The sequence below is a fragment of the Lampris incognitus genome, chromosome 18 (assembly GCF_029633865.1).
Source record: "Lampris incognitus isolate fLamInc1 chromosome 18, fLamInc1.hap2, whole genome shotgun sequence".
Lineage (NCBI taxonomy): Eukaryota > Metazoa > Chordata > Actinopteri > Lampriformes > Lampridae > Lampris > Lampris incognitus.
Window position 1 is genome coordinate 33,864,599 of NC_079228.1, and position 22,538 is coordinate 33,887,136.

The 22,538-nt window shown below is 47.0% G+C and overlaps 1 protein-coding gene across 1 annotated transcript in view; it reads right to left on the reverse strand.

Moving 5' to 3' along the window:
- trps1 (trichorhinophalangeal syndrome I) overlaps positions 1-22,538 on the reverse strand; it is a 121,856-nt gene that overhangs the window by 21,510 nt on the left and 77,808 nt on the right. The window contains exon 9 of the mRNA XM_056298037.1: positions 831-953. Coding sequence (XP_056154012.1) covers positions 831-953 — 123 coding nt within the window. The remainder of the gene's footprint in view (positions 1-830; positions 954-22,538) is intronic.

A 22,538-nucleotide genomic window follows, 5' to 3' on the forward strand; every position in this document is an offset into this window, starting at 1 on the left:
GAGTTTCGCCAAGGGGATGTAGCATGTGGGAGGATCACGCTATTTCTCCCAGTCCCCCCCCCCCCCGAACAGGCACCACGACCGACCAGAGGAGGCGCTAGTGCAGTGACCAGGACACATACCCACATCCGGCTTCCCAACACCAGACATGGCCAATTTTGTCTGTAGGGACGCCCGACCAAGCCGGAGGCAACACGGGGATTCAAACCGACGATCCCTGTGTTGGTAGGCAACGGAATAGACCGCTATGCTACCCGGATGCCTGGCAACGTTTCAATCAACAGACCTTCACTCCTTTGTTCTAATTTAGATGTGGACCCAGAGGTTAACACCTCTGAGATCGTCGTGTCGGTGTTGTTCCCACGATATCATAATTCATGTTGCTCCAGGATCATCATCACAATGGACCAATGACATTGTGATGTCATGCTTTTGCAACAGGGGGAAAAAGACCGGAAAAATACCAAAGCTAACCTAACATCACCTCACCCTAACCCTAACCTAACACTTACCTTAACCGATAGCTAACCTTAGCCTAACCGATAGCTAACCAACGCCATCCCACAACTGTCTTTTCTCCTCAGTTGCAAAGGCACGACAACACAACAATGTGATTGGTCAGTTGCAGTGACGATCCAGGAGCAACATTAATTATGATGTCGTAGGAACAACACCAACACGGCGACATCAGATACACTAACACCTCGTCACCTTACTGTAAGTTTTATATTGGGTTTAATGTCAACAAAGTTTTTGGCGTACGAGCCATTCGTTACTTGTGTTGTGTGTGTGTGTGTGTGTGTGTGTGTGTGTGAGCTTTTGAGACTTACAGAATGTAGTTTTTGGTATAAACCACAGGCGTTGCAGACATAGCCTCCATTAGCATTCTTCCGCCATAATGATGTCTTGGTGGTCAGACAATTAGCGCAGAAGACACCACTACCCCTTCGCCGCTGCAGAAGGAGAGAGCGAGAGAGGGAGCGAGAGAGAGAGATTAGAGTGGGAGAGAGACAGGCAGGAGACAGAATGAGGGAGACAAAAAGAGAGAGGAAAGAAAACATTGATTACTTTGGTTTTGCTGCTTTTTCTTAGAAGAACACACCACGCCACCACTGAAGGACTACAATTTGGGAGGTGACAGGCTGGGCAGTGAGAGAGAGACTGAGAGGGAGAGACAGTAAAAGAGAAAGAAAGAGACAGCGAGAATGAGACAAAGAGAGAATGAGCAAGAGAAAGAGACAGATGAGGCACTGGCAAAAAGATGATGTGATCCCATTTATCAAGTCTAATGGGAAATTCTCTCGAGAACAACGTTAAACTCCCGGGCGAACTCCCGGAAGGATTGTGCGGCTTTTGCGGTCATGAAACACGCACAACTAAGACAGAAAGAAACCATGTTAACTCTCAAAGCACCTGCAAAGGGTGAACTGCACCCCTAACTGCACTGCCAAGCAAACAGCATCTTGGTGCTCCGGTGTCTGGTGCTATTTGCGCGTGTTTACATTATGTGATATGCATACATTTTGGCGCAAAATTGGCCCCTTGCTATGCAAATGAGCCTCATTGCAAAAAAAGTCCAGTTCACAAACACCAGTGCTAACAGCCATGTGCAGTTAAGAGTCAACATGGTCAGCGTCTTCAGGGAGTTGGTGGTGACTGACACCCAGACTCTCCAGTGGTCATGGCAGCAGTGATTGCAGCCAGGCGAAGGAAGGCCTCGTCATGCCAGGCGCGCTCACGAGCGGATATTTGGAAGGAGAACATCCCTTTTTGATTTAACCGAGACCGAAATCACTCGCAGAAACAGGTCACCAGGTCAAACAATCCTTGCTCTACTTGATGACATCAAGGATGACATTGAGCCTGCCTACCGTGTTCTTGGCGCAAAGCCACCATTTATATTTTGCCACAATTGCAATCAGATGCAAAAGAAGGGCAAACTGCAGTCAGCTGCAGAACTTTACGGGCAAGTTTGTGCTGTAATATCATTAGTGTAATATCGTTTCTAATCGAATCCTGAGCCGGACGGGGCAGATCCCGGTTCTAAGTGACGTGCAATTCATGGTGCCATCCGCCGCCACGATCCATTCTTTGTGAATTTGCCCATCGGTGTAAACAATGGGTTGATGAATACAATTCAGTACCAGAGAAAGACAATGTGGCTGGGCTGAATTTTATTGTTTTTTTGTTGTTGGTCTGACTAAGTACAAAGGCTCCATTGAAAAGCAGCTATGAGATAATACGGTTGCTTCCTGCAGTGCGGCTTTATAGAAAAACAACAGGCTGAGTGCTGCTCTTCATTTCAGCAAAGCATTTTGGTGTTTATCTGAACCACAATAGCCGGTTTCCATGCTGATGTTTGACTGTTACTGTACTAGGCAACAGACAGACAGACACACACACACACATGCACGCACAAACACAACAACACACAAAACACTGCAGTTTGTGATGCAGTGTTGTGTTAAGAAGCAGTGTGTCTGGGGGGAGTGGAGGGTGAAAAGGCCAATTGCCGTGGCAACGTGCTCCATCACAGTAATGAGCCAATCAAAACGCTTCTCCATCTCATTAAGTCTCTGGCCCCATTCACCACCTTTATGACCCTAAGAGGACAGCGTACCTCATCTTTCTCCTCCCTGCCTGTTTCTCATTCTCTCCTTTTCACTCCACTCGTCTCCCTTCTGCTATTCCACTAACTTTTCCTGCCCCCACCCCCGCTCTCATTTCTCAGTTTTACTTCGTTTTAGTTCGATTCCATGTACTCTGCAGGCACAAAAAGTAGAGAAACTGCTCCTGAGATGAAGGATCAATATTCCTTCAGTAAATTCTTAATATGTCCTGCCTTGTTTGTCCTGGCTGTTTGGATTTACAGCATGGACAGATGTCTCTCTCTCTTCCTCTCTCTATCTCTTACAATGGAGACCCCTTCTCTTTCGCTCTCTGACGGATGAGTGATGTCACCATAGGTTTGGCAGCATCAGCAGATAAATCTGAGTCCACAGGCGAGCTGTGCCCACTAACATGTGTGTTAACACATAGGTGTGTCCCAAAATCATGGCTACTACCAAAGCATTGTGAAACACCAGGAATTAACCTCTCTCTCGCTCTCTCTTTCTGTCTTTCGCTGACCAACTTAGGCTTCATGTCCACCGGGAACATTTTTTTTTCTCCTTTTCAGCACTGGCTTCACTTTCGTAGTGTTTTTCTTCCTGAAAGCACCGAGAGCGTAGCATACTTTCAGCACTCGGAGCGCCGAGTGCTAGAAGTCAAAAAAATATCTAATTTTTCGCACAACAGCGCCATAATTCAAACAGCCTTTGCACCGCTAGCTAAAAATTGAGGTGCCCGGTGGACGGAGGGGGCAATTTATATTTTCACCATTTACCGTTCCTTAAGGATAGTAGCACAATTAAGCACTTTATCTTCATCTGGAAATGTGCACACATATTTCTCTGGAGGCGCACACTCACCACACTCAGGCACACACACATCGTCGGGCCTGAGCGGCACACTGTGGATCAGAGACCATTTCTACAATAAAACAATTGTCAGTCCACTTGGTTTGTAGTGGGGGTGCACCAACACCATGCTATAATTTGCTCAATGGTAAACCACTGATAGCAAGGGCCGTAGGGGACGTGTGAGGCGGCAGGGCAGAGCAGCTTGTTTTTCTGCCCTGTGTGCACACAGAAGGATGGCAGATCCCTGTCATATGTCATGTGTCAATCATCATTGACTCCCACGAACAGGCCTAAAGCTGACATCACAGAGCAACCGCTAAGAACTCTGTATACTTTCAGTTTAAGATTAGCTATCAAAGTTGCTATCCATCCTTCCATTATCCAAACCATGTATCCTAATTAGGGTCACCGGATGCTGAAGCCTATCCCGGCAGGCGGGGAAACACCCCAGACAGGCCGCCAGTCCATCACAGGGCTCACACATTCACACCTAGGGACAATTTAGCACGGCCGACTCACCCGACACGAGGAGAACATGTAAACTCCACACAGAGAATGACCCGGGACGACCCCCCCCCAGGTTGGACGATCCCGGGGTTCGAACCCAGGACCTTCTTGCTGTGAGGCAACCACACTAATAACTGTGCCACCGTGCCATAGATAATAATATTAGACATAAATTACCTTGTTTTATATTGTATTTGCTTATATTTTTCAATTAACAGAGTCTCCTAGAGTCCTTAAGGCTCTTCTTTACTTAAATTGGGCATTACACCGCCCTTATCCTGTCAGTGACCTGCGGCTCCTGAAACGGCATATTACACGTGACTGTTTAAGCATGTGTTTCTGTTGTGTACCAACCTCCCTGTATGCCTGTTGCTTCAACATGCTGACAAAATGACAAAACTGGTGTGAATATTAAAGGTTTAACAGTATGTCCTTTTTCCCCAAAGGAAAGTGGAACACCTACATGACCACATCTCTGGCGCACACACAGAAAGCGAGTGAGTCAGTGTGAACGTGGGCGTGCACGTGTGTGCTCGAACATAAATGTGTGTTTAGTGTGTTTATTCTTTTGCGCACACCATGCACCATACGGTCACCACATGTAGAGAAAGACAGAGCCAGGTGATTGATTGATGTGCGCTTCCTGTGTGTGTGTGTGTGTGTGTAGGTGTGTGTGTGTGTAGCATTACAAGCCAAACAGCACGTCTGTCATCAGAATTCAGTTTCCCTCCGAGTGCCCAAATCACTCACATATGGTCCCACAGCTGCCCCCCAAGCCCTCCAACGCACACACACACACACACACACACACACACACAACAAGCACATCTGCATATACTTGCTTCCACGGCCTAGCAAAGATTAGCTTGATTTGAATAAGAGGCAACTATCCAGCAAGTGTATGTAAATGCACACGTGCATGTGTGTGTGTGTGTGTGTGTGTGTGGTTGCGTGTGTGTGTAAGTGCATTCGTACGTTCGTTCAAGCTATCACTGGCTACTCCAAGTAAGACTGAGATGCAAGGGCAGTAATGACATGATTTGGTTGGACACCGTGCGTGTGTACACGTGTGGGGGGGTTCAAGTGTCAATTTCACAGGAAAGCACAGAAATAGCCTCCCATCCCCCCCACTATACACAAACAAGCACACACACACACACACACACACACACACACTGGCTCACGGTCCCTAACTTCCTTTTCAATTATCAGCTGGTCTGCTCCGCCATCTGTGGAAACGTGTGCACGTGCACACCGAAGGAAAAACAGGCACACACAAAGACACACTTACACGCAAAAACTCATTTAAACACACAGCTCTATAAAGCACACATATTGCGAGTGATATATCTCTTGTGTGTGTGTGTGTGTGTGTGTGTGTGTGTGTGTGTGTGTGTGTGTGTGTGTGTGCGCAAGTTTGCAAATCTGTTGCTGCATGTATTTGTGTATCACACGTGTGTATCAGCACACATCCATGTGTGTGTTTCTATGTGTGAGACTAATTACTGGTACCTGTTCTCTACTCCTCACCTCAACACGCAGAGGAGGATTATGGGTAATCAAAGCTCAGGTTTCTAACGGCATCAATTCATCTGCAGCCTGTGCTACCTACTGTACAACTAGCGCAACAACAACGCCCTCTGACACACATGTGCATGCACAGACACACACACACAAATACACTGATGCATATTTGCACACAAATGTGCACATATATCAACACGTGAGGGAAGAAATCAAACATTTTCTTTGAGCTTTCCCTTAAAAAAAAAACAACTCCCAAACGAAATGTACCCCATGATGCATCACTTTAAGAGGCAGATCCTGCAAACCAGTCTTACAGTCAATATGACACAAGTCCCGTGAACGCACTTCATAACTGAAATAATTCTTATTTCCAGTGACGGCTACTCTGGCACAGGCGATGGGTACACACCGCTGTGGAATTTGGCTACATTCGTTTTACATTTCTAAAAGACGCCATGTTTACGGATTTGTATAAAGGTTATTTTGAGTCGCAAGACCAGAAGAGAAAGCACACAGCGTGTCCCGCAACGCAGTGGACTGCACCACCATGACTTAATGTCGACGGCAAAACCATCCAGTCTGGTCAGGTTAGCGAGGCCTGCTAGAATCCGGCGCATGAAATGGAAGTGTAGGTCATATTTGGTGGTGGGATATACACGTTATAGCCAATCCATCTGCTCCGCCTGTTCCAACTGTGCTGAAACACAAAGTGCTCGAATTAAACAGTCAGATTTAACTTGAAAACAGAAACGGATCTGAGCACCAAGTAAATTACAGTACCCCTGCTGCTGGAGGGTTGTGTTACGGTTTTACGCTACGTGTCGTCTTCACTAGTCAACCTTCGTTAACTACTTAAGTCTCAGTTTTGCCTGTAGACTTCTAACTGTATGAGAAAATCACCAAATCTGTGTTACTATCCCAAATTATGGCTGTTTATCCGCCAACTTAAGAGACGTTTCACACATGAACACTACGGACACGGGAAAAAATAAAACCGGAAGAATCAGTTTTCCCCTCCTAACTAACTACATTTTTTGTTAAGTGTCCCAGAATGACCAATTTCAGTCCTCTCAGAGTGCGCTCATCAAGACGAGTGTGGATTTAGCACTTCTACACTACGCTGTGTATTGTGTTACTGCAACGAATGCTTCTGAGGGGTGCTCGAGTAACTTTTTTGAAATTTCTGATTTATTTTGAAGTTGCAGTTCCCATCTGTAATGGCAGCTGTCTCCAGGCGTGTGCCGTTGAAAGCGACACGTACACAGATTTTCATTTTAAGCAAAAAGAACAGCGGTTAATTTATTCATCAGTCCTCTCCTACCTCTCTGGCTGAGCATGTGCTCGTCAGTAAAACGAGGAGAACCTCCACTCGTCTCTCATGCGTCTCATACTGTCGTTCACTGCACCCTTACTAAGCATTTGACAAATTAACTTTAATATGACAAGGTTTGGGGGCGTCTGGGTGGCCTATTACGTCGCCTACCAACACAAGGATCGCCGGTTCGAATCCCCGCGTTACCTCTGGCTTGGTCGGGCATCCTTACAATTGGCCGTGTCTGCGGGTGGGAAGCCGGATGTGGGTATGTGTCCTGGTCGCTGCACTAGCACCTCCTCTGTTCGGTCATGGCACCTGTTCTGGGGGGGGGGGGGGGGGGGGATAGTGTGATCCTCCCACACGCTACGTCCCCCTGGCGAAACTCATCACTGTCAGGTGAAAAGAAGCGGCTGGCGACGTCACGTGTATCGGAGGAGGCATGTGGTAGTCTGCAGCCCTCCCCGGATCAGCAGAGGGGGTGGAGCAGCGACTGGGACGGCTTTGAAGAGTGGGGTAATTGGCCGGGTACAATTGGGGGAGAAAAATGGGGGGGGGGGGTCCGGAAAACCCCCCCACAAGGTTTGGCAGCATATGGATGAAGGCCTGTGTGTGGAGGTGTCCATTAAATTCAAGTGAGTTCTAGCAACAGACTGTGTACGTAGCATCTCTAGTGTCTGTTCCACGGTGCGACATTCCCAATCCAATCAACACCCGAGCTTCACCGAACAATAACTCTCGGATACACTGTAACGGCCGTCTGGTCTGTACAATAGTCATGCTGTCAGAAAAGTGCCACTTTTTTTTTCTTTTTGCAACTTTGTGCCATCAATCACGTTCAAAGCGAGCAGCGAAGACGTCGGACACGGCTGCCGTGTCGTTTCGAACTGAAACTCCTCACGACGACGTCTTCCTTCTGAGCGGCGTGCCGGCAAAGGCACAATAATAGACGGGAATTCGAAATGTCAAACTGTCACTTAATATATGTTATGCTTGCTTTCACTACATCGAAAGAGAGAACGAAATGAGAGAAAGGGAGATAGAGACGGAGACGGAAAGAGAGCGAAATACGTCGTGGTGCCCCGCGGTCTAAAATAAATTAAAAAAAGAGGGCTTTCTAAACAAAGTCCTTCAAAATGAAATTACACTTAATTCACTTAAACAGTAACTCAGCCTTGCTTTTAACACACGCAAACACAAATACAGAGTCTCACACACACACACACGCTTGTGCGCACACAGACGAGACACAGACACACACACACACACACACACACACACACACACACACACTGGACTGCATTAAATCAGCGATTATTTAATCAAGCTAGAAGACTAGCTGGAGGAATTAACTAAATTCCATACTGCCGAGTCCAATTTCCTATATACTGGATCAGTCTGTCACACACACACACACACACACACACACACACACACACACACACACACACACACACACACACACACACACACACACACACGTGCACTCTGAACAGCGTCTGGAACCAATCTTAGAGACCCCACGATAAGAGCTACCAAGCTACCAGCTATTACAAATGTGTGTATGAGTGCTTCTGCACTGTGTATGTATGTGTGTGTGTGTGTGTCTGTGTGTGTGCATGTGTTTTCTGCAAGCAAGTGTCCGTATGGTTTACTCCCAAGCCCCGCATGTGCATCCAAATTGCCTCCACCAAACAGCATAATTGGGTTTATGTTGAATGAATATGAACTGAATTGACTTAAAATTTATTCCAGCAATTTATTTATCTTTATTCGGGGAGCGAGAAGAGGGAGATAGAGGGAGAGAGAGAGAGAGAGAGAGAGGAGAAGAAGAGAGAAAGAAAGGGAGATACAGAGATAGGAGGCCAAGTGTGTTGGGAAAATATGAGCTGCGTCTTCAGTCCATAAATATATTACCTGACGATAAATTCAAGTCACTCTTCAGCCTGGATGGGTACAATTACAGTTTCATGTAAATAAATGAAAATGTGTTTATTTTCTAACATGATGTACTCGAGTGCTCTTTTTGCCCCCCCATCTAGATGCAAGGCATCTACCTGGAAAGGCTTTTTAGCTCAAACCCTAAAATTGATAAATAAATACAAAATAAAAAAAAAAACTTTCGTAATAAAAGTATTCCAACACTAGCAAATCTTAAACCTCTCTTGAGTACTCAGTGCTCATGCAGTACACACGTAGGTTGGTTTTTTTTAGTCTTCAAACTGGACATGGAAGTCCAGCTTGCCATCTAGAGTCCTTTGCAAATAACGGGGGAGAAATCCACAATCCTCATTCAGCTAAAGCTAGCATGATGCTACTGCAGTCGGTCATAGTGAATTCAAGTGGTCATTTGAGAACTTTACATCCATCCATTATCCAAACCGCTTATCCTGCTCTTTAGTCTTTTTACTTTGCAGTCTTTACTTTACTTTTAGTACTTTAATCGCTTTTTATAGTCGCTTGGATTACGGTAATTTCCTACCGTGTTACTTCCTCAGGAGTCACTCCACCACGGCACAGCAAAGCAAACGCCAAGAGGGAATGTAGCTAAAACAAAGACTGTAAAGTTTTCAAGTGACTCCTTGACTACACGACGGGAGACCGCCGTAGCGTTATGTTAACATTAGCTGAACCGCGGAGGGTTTTTCTTTTTCTGCACTGAAAACGGATTGAGGAATCGTTTCCCATGAATTGCACCGAACGCTAGATGACAAGCCGGCATTGCACGTCCAGTATGGAGGAGGGAAGGACGGACAAAAATGAAATCTACCTATGTACTACATGAGCGGGCAGTACAAAATGGAGACAGACTTCAAATATTCCTTTCGTGTTGTGCCTCCGCAATCATTTAAATAGACCCTTAAACCTCAGAGAGCGACTAATGTTCCTGTGATGGCGTATTACTCTCACCTTGTCACAAGGCCAATGAGAGCACTCGAGGTATATGCACCCAAAGTGGGTAGAAGCCAATAATGAGAATCGAACCACTACACTTGATGCACTTCAGCTTCACCTTGCACAATCTGCGATTCACCCTCTCGACCCACGCTCCCTCAGACTTGGCAGAGAAAGAATGAAAGCCACTTTATTTTGTCATTGTACAGATACAATGAAATGTGTTCTCTGCATTTAACCCATCCTATGGTATAGCAGCAGTGGGCAGCCGTGGTGCAGCGCCCTGGGATCAACTCCAGTTCTTTCCCCTGCCTTGCACAGGGGCACAGACAGGAGTATTAACCCTAACATGCATGTCTTTTTGATGGTGGGAGGAAACCGGAGCACCCGGAGGAAGCCCACGCAGACACGGGGAAAACATGCAAACTCCACACAGAAAGGACCCGGGACGGCCTGGGGTTCGAACCCAGGACCTTCTTGCTGTGAGGCAACAGTGCTAACCACTGGGCCACCATGCCGCCCCAAAAGGCTAATATGCCTCCTCGCACACCTCAGTTAACACACTTTCTATTGTACTGTCCCAAACTCCCCTCGACCCAAAGCCTGCAGCGCTGCTCTAATCAGTAGAGCCGTCACTAATAACTGTTTTGGTAACTGATTAATATCAAATATTCTGATGATGAATCGAGTTAATCGGATGAGAAAAAAAATACTTTTAAGCGTTTTATCTAAGAGCAATGATGTAACGTAAGAATCAATCCAGCCATCATCCCCCTCCATTGCCCTCTGTAATTTCTGGTCCATATTTTGACATCGTCCCTGTTTTATCACATCTTTTAATGTAGGATGACCCTAAGAGGACAGAAAAGCACCAGTGAAATGAAATGATAAGTTTCAAGGCAGGATGCTTCCTGCTGATGTGATTCAGCTTGGATGTCATGCTGTTGTGGAAAGCAAGCTGAGCTTTGCAATGCTTGCACACCATTACATTTTCTTTTATTTTAGTTGACAATGGTCCATAACTTAAGACTGTCACTTTTTTGGCTCCTGCCTCTTCTTTTTGTTCATCTTTGCTCTCTTCCATTTTATCAACTCAAATAATCTGCTGCGTCATCAGCGTGCAACAAGCTAAGGATCGTCTGAGTTCTCGGATGTGCCGGGCAGTCGTTCTACATGCCCAGGTATCTATAGACACGCGTAAGGAGAAGAAACAAAGCTTTGGGGCAGTAAATGTTAATAAAGGATTTTCTGTAACAGATTGAACTGAATTGTTCGATTGCTAATGACAGGCCTACCGGCGGCCAGTCTGCTCTGTGAGCCATCAGACTGCCAGACCTGCAGTATAACTGCAGCCTGTGACTGACTTTTCAATAAGGAACTAGCAGAATCGAAAGAAAATCAACTTTTGGAGTGGGATGTAATTTAACTGCAGAGAGATGCAATGAGATCAAGATCTGGCAGTGCGAACAAGGCCCATCAGACATGTCAAGTGAGGAGCAGCAGAAGTCCTGGGAGGCTCACACAACAAACAACACAGCGAGCGGCTCTTCAGATAGATGTGACTGACGTTTTTACCCCCCCCCCCCTTTTTATACCCCCAACTGTATCTGGCCGATTACCCCACTCTTCCGAGCCATCCCGGTCGCTGCTCCACCCCCTCTGCTGATCCGGGGAGGGCTGCAGACTACCACATGCCTCCTCCGATACATTTGGAGTCACCAGCCGCTTCTTTTCACCTGACAGTGAGGAGTTTCGCCAGGGGAGCAACGAGGAGGGTGCAGAGGGTGCAATGCACACAGGCGCCGCATCAGCGGGGGTGCCAAAAGTATAGTGTACCGTAAACAATTTCTGGTTATAGGCCTATTTATTTTTTCAAAACTTTAATATTTATAAATATTATTACTTAGATGAGAATTCTGGACTAGAATATATAGTTTACATGTTATATTTTTTAGTTATAATATATATTTTTTTCCGTACGGTCTTTTGCCACCCCCGCTGATGCAGCGCCTGTGTGCACTGCACCCTCTGCAACCCCCCTCGTTGTGCCCCTGGACGTCGTACGTGGGAGGATCACGCTATTCCCCCCAGGCCCCCCTCCCCCCAAACAGGTGCCCCGACCGACCAGAGGAGGCACTAGTGCAGCAACCAGGTCACATACCCACATCCGGCTTCCCACTCGCAGACACGGCCAATTGTGTCCGTAGAGACGCCCGACCAAGCCGGAGGTAACACGGGGATTCAGACCGGTGATCCCCATGTTGGTAGGCATGATAGATAGACCCCCCCACCCACGCTTTTATGAAACTGTAACTTACATGTTTGTGCTGGCTGAGTGATTTTCCACAAAGCAGTGTCCATATAAAAGAAGAACTCAAACAAAAACAGTACAAACGAACTGTATAAAATAAACAAGTAACTCCCTTTTGTATTTTACAGACAGTCTGCAAAATATCTCCGAACAGATTCTCCCATTTTGCGGAAGGTGGGTATTGAGCTGAATAAACACTTGATTCAAATTTGATGGTGAAATCCCTTTGTACCATTTGAGATATTTCACTTTTTTTTAAGCAAAAAAAAAGACTCAGCAGAAATAGACTGGAAAGTGTTCGCTCCGACGATACCACGTATCAAATCGAAACGCCATTTTAAACCGCCGTGGCCACTTCGTCCACACCTCCAGCCAGCCCGTGCATGTTCTCAAGGAAATGTACTTTCTACTTCTAACCTCGGCCGACGAGGTTATGTTTTTGCCTCTAGTCTGTTTAATTTTCCATTTGTTTGTTTCTCTGTCTGTCCGTCTGTCAGCACAACATCTCTAATACCAATGGAGGGACTCTAATGAAATCTCACGGACAGATGGGCCACGGGCAGAGGAAGGCCTGATTAGATTTGGCTGAGGTTAATGCTCTCCGAGTGCTCTCGTTTTTACTGAAACCACGTAAAGCTCCCAATGAACGGCCCCCGCCAACGTGCAGAGGCCAGAGTTAGATAGCATTCCCCTGATGCATGAAGAGGCAAAAAAGATTAAATAGAAAAACGAGTTTGTTGTCCGCTGCGCACACACACGACTTCTTCTAGGTGTTTAACGCACATGACAGACACTAAAACAACTGCTCTGACATTTCTTTATCGCTAACGGTAAGTAAAACCTTGCAGTGAAAAAAGAAAGACAGACCCCAGAACCTCAGGCTTGCCGACCAAACAACAACTATAGTCGTATTGGGGTCAGTCATTAAAGTACACACTTCCCCTATGATTATTCCATCCATTATCCAAACCGCTTATCCTGCTCTCAGGGTCACGGGGATGCTGGAGCCTATCCCAGCAGTCGTTGGGCGGCGGGTGGGGAGACACCCTGGACAGGCCGACAGGCCATCACAAGGCCAATCCACACACACATTCACACCAAGGGACAAGTTAGTACGGCCGATTCACCTGACCTACATGTCTTTGGACCGTGGGAGGAAACCGGAGCCCCCGGCGGAAACCCACGCAGACACGGGGAGAACATGCAAACTCCACAGAGAGGACGACCCGGGACGACCCCCAAGGTTGGACGATCCCGGGGTTCGAACCCAGGACCTTCTTGCTGTGAGGCGACCGCGCTAACCACAGCGCCGCCGTGCCGTAAGTCACTGAAACAAAACCAGTTACTGAATCAAATACCGATCATGGTATTTTGTGCTGAACAACTATAAGTAGAAAGCCCTTGAGGCCTACGCAGGGAACGCCACGACATAGTCCTTCATGTAAGCAGGGCGGGCCCTTGCTCGTACTGGTCGGCCCTCTTCAACCTATGATTACTGTGACAACTATATGAGTAGTACTGACCAGTCAGGTTTGAGATTGAGTGCGCGGTGATTTCTACAGGGACACGCTTTGGTTGCATGTTGGTAACGGTCTGTGTGGGGGCAGAAAGGCGGGGAACACGCCGGTCGAAAGGTCGCCTGGACCTAAAACATCGACAACAAGCACCGACGCTTGTGCCTTGTGTGGAGAAACGTTCGACTTGTGTCGGCTAGTCGTGAAACAATCTGGTCGTAGATGTCGTCTCCCAATGCCATCCTCACGTCTCAAGTTGCTAACCCGACCGGAAGCGATGACGGGCGCATGGGAGAGGAAGTCTTCACAGGAAACGGGAGGATGGCCATTATCTCCAGAGCTAAATCCCCATCAGACCGTACTGGGGACGATAACGTCACATTATAAGGTTCATTTATAATGTCCAAGTCGGCCACATGACCAGCGCGCCTCCACATACACAACTACTGACAGCAACTCCCCTGTTGCAGAGCTCAACACATAATTACGCTCATCTTTTGTTTGTGAGGGGCTGCAACACACCCACACATCCAGAGGTAGGAAGCAGGAGCATGTGTGTGCACCAAAACACACACACACACACACACACACACACACACACACACACACACACACACACACACACACACACACACACACACATACCATCCCCTGTAAAAGGGAAATGGAAGGTGTCAGCTTTCAGCTAACAGCCCTTTCATGTTAGCTGTGTGTGTGTGTGTGTGTGTGTGTGTGTGTGTGTGTGTGTGTGTGCATGAGAGAAAGGAAAGAGACAGGGACTGACAGCCAGGTTTCAAAAGAAAGACAACAGAAAATGCCGGGACAGGATGACATCACCATGAGAGCCAGAGACAAACATCTCACCTTGGCAAAAAAGGAGAGAGGTCAATGCTTTTCATGAGCGTGCGCGCACACACAAACACACACACACACACACACACACACACACACCTATCAACCTTTGGCCCAAGCTTTTCTTCTTCGTCTATCTACCTGTCTCTTTCATCCACTGCTCTCATTCTCTCTCTCTCTCTCTCTCTCTCTCTCTCTCTCTCTCTCTCTCTCTCTCTCTCTCTCTCTCTCTCTCTCTCTCTCTCTCTCTCTCTCTGTCTCTCTCTCTCCTCCCTTTCATCCTTCCTGCATTCTGTGGTTTGGAGTTGACATTCTCTTCTTCTCTGGAGACGTACACAAATAAACACAGACCAGCTGGCTTCTGCTCCACTCGGCTCAAGGCAAACCGTGTTCTTTATTAGTTAATGTTGATATGACTGTACAATCATGGTGGCCTTCCACTTAAAAACCTGATGTGTCTGACTGTAGGAGAGAGAGAGAGAGAGAGAGAGAGAGAGTGAGGGAGTGTGAGAGAGAGACAGACAGACAGACAGACAGACAGAGAAAGAGAGAGTGTGTGTGAGAGAGGGAGCGACAGAGACAGAGGGGGGAGAGGGAGAGAGAGAGAAAGGGACAGAGACAGAGGGGGGTGAGAGAGAGTGAGAGAGAGAGGGGGAGACAGAGAGAGGGAGAGCGATAGAGGGGGAGAGAGAGAGGCAGAGAGGCAGAGTGAGGGGAGAGAGCAAGGGAGAGCAAGAGAGAGAGAGGCACATGAGAAAACAAAAAAAAAGGGAAGTCCTTGATTTGATTGTTGTTTTAGTGCACAGACACCATGGGGAATACTGCTGAGTGTGTGTGTGTGTGTGTGTGTGTGTGTGTGTGTGTGTGTAATGCCTGTAGATGGGTGTAACTTTTTTTTGCATGTGCGCGTCTCCCTGTGTAGAACTGTGTATAACCAAATGTAGACTACTGATGTTCAACAAAGTGTGTGCATGTTTTGTGTAACTAACAACTGCTTCTACACTAAATGATCATTTAGATCTGGAGTGAGCCATACTGTGTGTGTGTGTGTGTGTGTGTGTGTGTTTCTGTGTGTCTGTGTGTCTGTGTACACGATGCATGTGTCTGCACTTTTTCAACTAATCACTGTTATCCTCATTATACCACACAGTTTTTTATGACTCTCCCTATTTTCTTCTGGCATTTCAAACCCATTCTCCTTCCTCTCTTGGCAATGGCCTTCCTCTGGGTTTCTTCGTCTTTGTTCCGTTTTTTTTCCATTCCTCTCCATCTTCAAGAATGGAAATGACTAACAGAACAAGTTTAAAACGCAGGGGGATGAAGAAGCTGTCTTTTTACTGAGGAGAGAAACCAGTAAAAAAAAAAAAAGGACTTTCCACCTCGTTGCACCTTGACTATGAAGGCATGTTCTCACCTGTCTTCTGGATAGTTCTGGATAGTTCAGAGTCACGGGGTCAGTTAAAACAAACTGTACCCCCGCTCATAAGCCCACAGCTGTCTTCTGGATAGTTCTGGATAGTTCAGAGTCATGGGGTCAGTTAAAACATACTGTACCCCTGCTCATAAGCCCACGGCTGTCTTCTGGATAGTTCTGGATAGTTTGGAGTCACGGGGTCAGTTAAAACATACTGTACCCCTGCTCATAAGCCCATGGCTGTCTTCTGGATAGTTCTGGATAGTTCAGAGTCACGGGGTCAGTTACAACATACTGTACCCCTGCTCATAAGCCCACGGCTGTCTTCTGGATAGTTCTGGATAGTTTGGAGTCACGGGGTCAGTTAAAACATACTGTACCCCTGCTCATAAGCCCATGGCTGTCTTCTGGATAGTTCTGGATAGTTCAGAGTCACGGGGTCAGTCACAACATACTGTACCCCTGCTCATAAGCCCACGGCTGTCTTCTGGATAGTTCTGGATAGTTCAGAGTCATGGGGTCAGTCACAACATTCTGTACCCCTGCTCATAAGCCCACGGCTGTCTTCTGGATAGTTCTGGATATTTCGGAGTCACGGGGTCAGTTAAAACATACTGTACCCCTGCTCATAAGCCCACGGCTGTCTTCTGGATAGTTCTGGATAGTTCAGAGTCATGGGGTCAGTTAAAACATACTGTACCCCTGCTCATAAGCCCACGACTGTCTTCTGGATAGTTCTGGATAGTTCGGAGTCACGGGGTCAGTTAAAACATACTGTACCCCTGCTCATAAGCCCACGGCTGTCTTCTGGATAGTTCTGGATAGTTCAGAGTCATGGGGTCAGTTAAAACATACTGTACCCCTGCTCATAAGCCCACGGCTGTCTTCTGGATAGTTCTGGATAGTTTGGAGTCACGGGGTCAGTTAAAACATACTGTACCCCTGCTCATAAGCCCATGGCTGTCTTCTGGATAGTTCTGGATAGTTCAGAGTCACGGGGTCAGTTACAACATACTGTTCCCCTGCTCATAAGCCCACGGCTGTCTTCTGGATAGTTCTGGATAGTTTGGAGTCACGGGGTCAGTTAAAACATACTGTACCCCTGCTCATAAGCCCATGGCTGTCTTCTGGATAGTTCTGGATAGTTCAGAGTCACGGGGTCAGTCACAACATACTGTACCCCTGCTCATAAGCCCACGGCTGTCTTCTGGATAGTTCTGGATAGTTCAGAGTCATGGGGTCAGTCACAACATTCTGTACCCCTGCTCATAAGCCCACGGCTGTCTTCTGGATAGTTCTGGATAGTTCGGAGTCACGGGGTCAGTTAAAACATACTGTACCCCTGCTCATAAGCCCACGGCTGTCTTCTGGATAGTTCTGGATAGTTCAGAGTCATGGGGTCAGTTAAAACATACTGTACCCCTGCTCATAAGCCCACGGCTGTCTTCTGGATAGTTCTGGATAGTTCGGAGTCACGGGGTCAGTTAAAACATACTGTACCCCTGCTCATAAGCCCACGGCTGTCTTCTGGATAGTTCTGGATAGTTCAGAGTCATGGGGTCAGTTAAAACATACTGTACCCCTGCTCATAAGCCCATGGCTGTCTTCTGGATAGTTCTGGATAGTTCGGAGTCACGGGGTCAGTTAAAACAAACTGTAGTCCCGCTCATAAGCCCACGGCTGTCTTCTGGATAGTTCTGGATAGTTCGGAGTGACGGGGTCAGTTACAACATACTGTACCCCTGCTCATAAGCCCACGGCTGTCTTCTGGATAGTTCTGGATAATTTGGAGTCACGGGGCGGGTCACAACATACACAACATACTCATAAGCCCACGGCCGACACTGTAAACGCTGCTTTACAGCGAGATGTGGAGAACGTTATCCTTCACCCACTGAGACCGCCGCCGCCAATATAAACGTGCTGCGTTGTGCCCGGAGGTGGTCACGTTGTTGGATCCTGCCAACTGAGGTTGCAGTTTGAGGCTACAAATATGTTTGTTACATTTAAATGTTAATTATCTCGATTTCTTTCACTGACTAATTAATAACAGCCAGGAAGGAGAAAAGAAAACCACTTGACTTGGTAGCAAAGGTCACCACGTTTTACAGCTTTCATCACGGGGTAAATAACAAGCACCACTTCTTTTATTTATTCATTTATTTATTGGATCCCCCCCCTTTTCTCCCCAATTGTATCCGCCCAATTACCCCACTCTTCCGAGCTATCCTGGTCGCTGCTCCACCCCCTCTGCCGATCCAGGGAGGGCTGCAGACTACCACATGCCTCCTCCCATACATGTGGAGTCGCTGGCCGCTTCTTTTCACCTGACAGTGAGGAGTTTCACTAGGGGGCTGTAGCGCGAGGGAGGATCACGCTATTCCCCCCAGCCCCCCCCCGAACTGGTGCCCCGACCGACCAGAGGAGGCGCTAGTGCAGCGACCAGGACACATACCCACATCCGGCTTCCCACCCGCAGACACGGCCAATCGTGTCTGTAGGGACGCCCGACCAAGCCGGAGGTAACACGGGGATTCGAACCGGCGACCCCCGCCCCATCACTCCATTTCTGGGGGCTAAATACAGAAAAGGCTTACTGACAGTATTTGGCTTTATTTCTTTACATAAGAAAGCAACTCATAATAGTGGTCTTAAATAGGAATTGTTTCATCACTATCCACAGTCATGGTGGTGCATTTTTTCTACCTTCTAGACAAAATGTGTTTTAAAAATACATTTTAAACCTTGGTAAGTCAAGAGGAAATCCTTCATTGGTTTCTATATTAATTAATGCCAGTACAGTGGATTTGCACTCACTGAATTCAATTAAATGGAAATTCTCATTCTGATATTTGGAACAAGGCTATTTTTTTCCATCTTCAGCTTGCTTTAAATGACATGTTCTACATTACAATTCTAGTTATACATTTGATTTTTCTCATCTAAAATTATATTTCCTTCCTTAGAAAAGTTGTGGTATTTGTGTAGGGAGAGAAGTGAACCACCTCAACTGCCAACTCACACTGATCAATACAGCAGTGTTTGAGTGTGTGTACACCGGCTGTGTAGTGAAAGACTGTCCATGTGTGAAAGAAGACGAGTATGTGGGGGAGCACATACGTGTGTGTGTGTGTGTGTGTGTGTGTGTGTGTGAGTGAGTGAGACAGAGAAAGTGAGAGAGAGTGAGTGAGAGAGAGAAGAGAGAGAGCAAGAGAGAGAGAAGAGAGAGCAAGAGAGAGCGCAAGAGAGAGAGAGCGAGAAAGAGGAGAGAGAGAGAGAGAGATTGGTATGTCGCTCCCTGGAAAGGCCAAGCAGGTTGTCACTAACACACTTTGCTTTACATGCACATAAACACACTCACACGCAAGCGCACACACATGCACGTACGTAATCCGGTGTGGAAATCAGGACACTGAAACCTTAACTCACCCCATTGCCTAAGGGGGAGAGAGAGGGAGTGAGAGGGAGAGAGCACTACACAAAAGCAGAGCCAATGAGAAATGAGAAAGACAGTGAGACAGAAACAGATATAATAATGTGCATCCTTAATACCTGTTGTGTTATCCTTTGGTATTAACTGTCTTATTAACCGTCTAAGTCTCTATTATTTTGTTTATCTGAGAACGGTTCAGTCGACTCATTCCCACACTGCAGTCACACAACCCACCCAGGTACTGGTGCTGCATAGCTAGCTAGCTAGCACCGCTCTATCCGTTTCTCTACACACCTGTTAGCATTAAACAGCACTAACATTTACCCCAATGCAGTCAAAAGACTGCAGAGACACTCATGTTTGACTGTGTTTATACACCTTCAAATATTATACACTTCATTAAGGTCATGGAAATGACATACGAGTTGGTTCTGTCTCAATTGCAAATCACTTTAAACCGGTACGGACAACATATGCAGGACTTACATATCAAAAATATAAAATAAATTCAAATTTCCGCTTCCGATGTGGGAAGATGGCGGCACAAATTCACGTTTCCAGCGGCCTCACCCAGTACCGTCCATGCAGTGTCTTTGTCCATGACTGCGTTTTAAGTTTGTGTCTTCGTTTGATGGCCGGGAGAGCTGGCGCTGGATCGACCGGGAGAGCTTGGTTTGCTGCGTCTTGTGGGCCCAGGGCCTACGGCCCTGCCTGGAGCTGCAACCAAAGAGGTAACACCGAGGATGGTCTGACAGGACGCAGAAGCGGGGCAGGCTAAGCTAACTGCTAGCCCATGCAGACCGGCAGTTCCGATAATACTGAAGGCGGTCTGGTGGCAGCCTCGCCTGATGTTGACTGTGGTGTTTTTGGTGTCATTATGTGGGGTGCGGGGAGGTGTGTCGAGGGTATCTGGCTGGTATCTGGCGTTGGATCAGCTGGGGGAGCCTGGTCTGCTGCGCCCAGTGGGCCCAAGGACCACGGCCCCTGCCTGGAGCTGCGCCTGAGGAGGAAGCACCGAGGGCGGTCTGACAGGACACGGAAGCGGGGCAGGCTAAGCTAACTGCTAGCCCATGCAGACCGGCAGTTCCGACAGTCATCCTGGCTGGCATTCGTTCCCTTGGACAATGATTTTTTTTGTTTAGTTTGGATATCTGTGTTAGATTAGATATATGTTAGTTAGTATGCGTATTCTTGTAGTTCCTGTGGTTTTTGGATATGTTTTTGTCATTGTGTTGCACTGCTGTGGGATGGGGGAAACGATATTTCATTTCATTTTATTTCATGTTCCGCACATGAAATGAAATGACAAATAAAGTGTTCCTGAGTCCTGATTTGGCAAGCAAAACCACCTCGAAATGGAATAAAGACGTTCACAAGTTAATGTGTAAGCTAATACGAGCTATTCTCACTGTTACAGTCAGGTTTTTCCACTGGGACTCGAGCTTAAGTGAGTTACTGTACATATGTAGCTTGTTTTCCTGGCAGATCGCATCGGTCAGTTAAAGTTGTAAACTCAAGAACAGAATATTGACGTAACTGAGTTATTATGGGATCTGTTTTTACATGCACCTCAGGAACACTACTTTTTGATGCTGCAAAGGAAGTAACTTCATACATTACCTGGCTCACACCTGCTGTGGGTGGAGGCATATGGATGTGGCTACTTGCTGGATTGTTTGTCCTTGACAACAATTCAAAAATATATTTTACCACCCAAATATGACTATAACCCAACCTTACTAACATATATCCTGCTATTAGATTACACTCCTACCCTCCCAACACATACACACACACAGAAGTGTGCATCTTCCTAAATTACAGTGATTTGCAAACGACTTGATTGCTAGTTTACCAGTGTAAACTGATGGTACCAGTTGTAGTGCTAATTGAGCTAATGTTGCTTTAATTTAAAGAAGGTAAAGGGTGTGCACTCACAGAACATTATAACACACACACACACACACATACACACACACTGGCAAACGAGTTTGGACAAGTGAGATTTTTCTGTAACTGAGTAGAGAAGGGGTGAAAAATGGTGACTGAGAAACCAGAGAAACACACCATCAGAAATATAGACACAAACAACGCAAGTGACTCAGAGAGGAAATTTTGAAAACAGATTAAGAGAGAACGAGAGCGCGAGTGGGTGAGAGAGCGAGAGACAGAGAGAGCGAGTGAGCGAGAGACAGAGAGAGAGAGCGAGAGAGGGGGGGGGAGTTCTAACCAAACTACATAATGGATAGCACTTTAGAGTATTACACCTCTAAATGACCTCACACTTGCTTGCTCGCACACACACACACACAAACACACACACACACACAGGGCCTTGCCAAATGACTTTATCTCCCCAATTAGCCCTTGTGGGGGAGAGGAGGGAGTGGAGCAGAGGGGAGGAGAGAGTGTAGGCGAGGAATAACATTGGGAATTCCTTCAGGACTATTAGCCTCTCCACCTATTAGCATTGAAATGTTTCCCGAATACTTCCTACATCAAGCCTCTCTATTGACCTGTTTTCCCATCTGTGTACCTGTCTTCCTGTCTGTCTGTAGCTATCAAATGTGTGGAAGGCCACAGACATTAGCCAAACGGCGTCTCAGTATTCGTGGTCACTGGCAAACGCGCAACATCGATCAAAAATATCGCCCTGGAGTCTGTCAAGCTGTACTGCCACCACATGCTATAAGGGCTGCAGACTACCACCTGTCTCCTCTGATACATGTGAGGAGTTTCACCGGGGGGACGTAGCGCGTGGGAAGACCACACTATTCCCCCCAGTTCCCCCTCCCCTCCTGAACAGGCGCCTCAAACGACCAGAGGAGGCGCTAGTGCAGCGACCAGGACACATACCCGCATCCGGCTTCCCAGCCGCAGACACGGCCAATTGTGTCTGCAGGGATGCCCGACCAAGCCGGAGGTAACACGGGGATTCGAACAAGCGATCCCTATGTTGGTAGGCAACAGAATAGACCGCCACGCCACCCGGATGCCCCTACTGTATGGTTTTTATACAGATTGCAGTATTGTGGAGATCATCATATAGATCTCATATTACCTCCTGTAATTCATTTATCCTCACCCTGACCTCATCAACTTCATCCCCGTGTTGTGTCCAAGTGCCCTATGTAAGCGTCCCGCAATGCGTAATCCCGAATTTGTGCAAAACTACATGGCAATTAAACCAGATCCTGATTCTGATTCCTGTGGCTAACAGGAAGGAGGAGATGGGGGGAGAGGAAGAAGAGGGGTGATCATCTATTCAGCCAAGCAGAACACTGTCAGATTCTCCTTCCCTCTGAGTCTGAA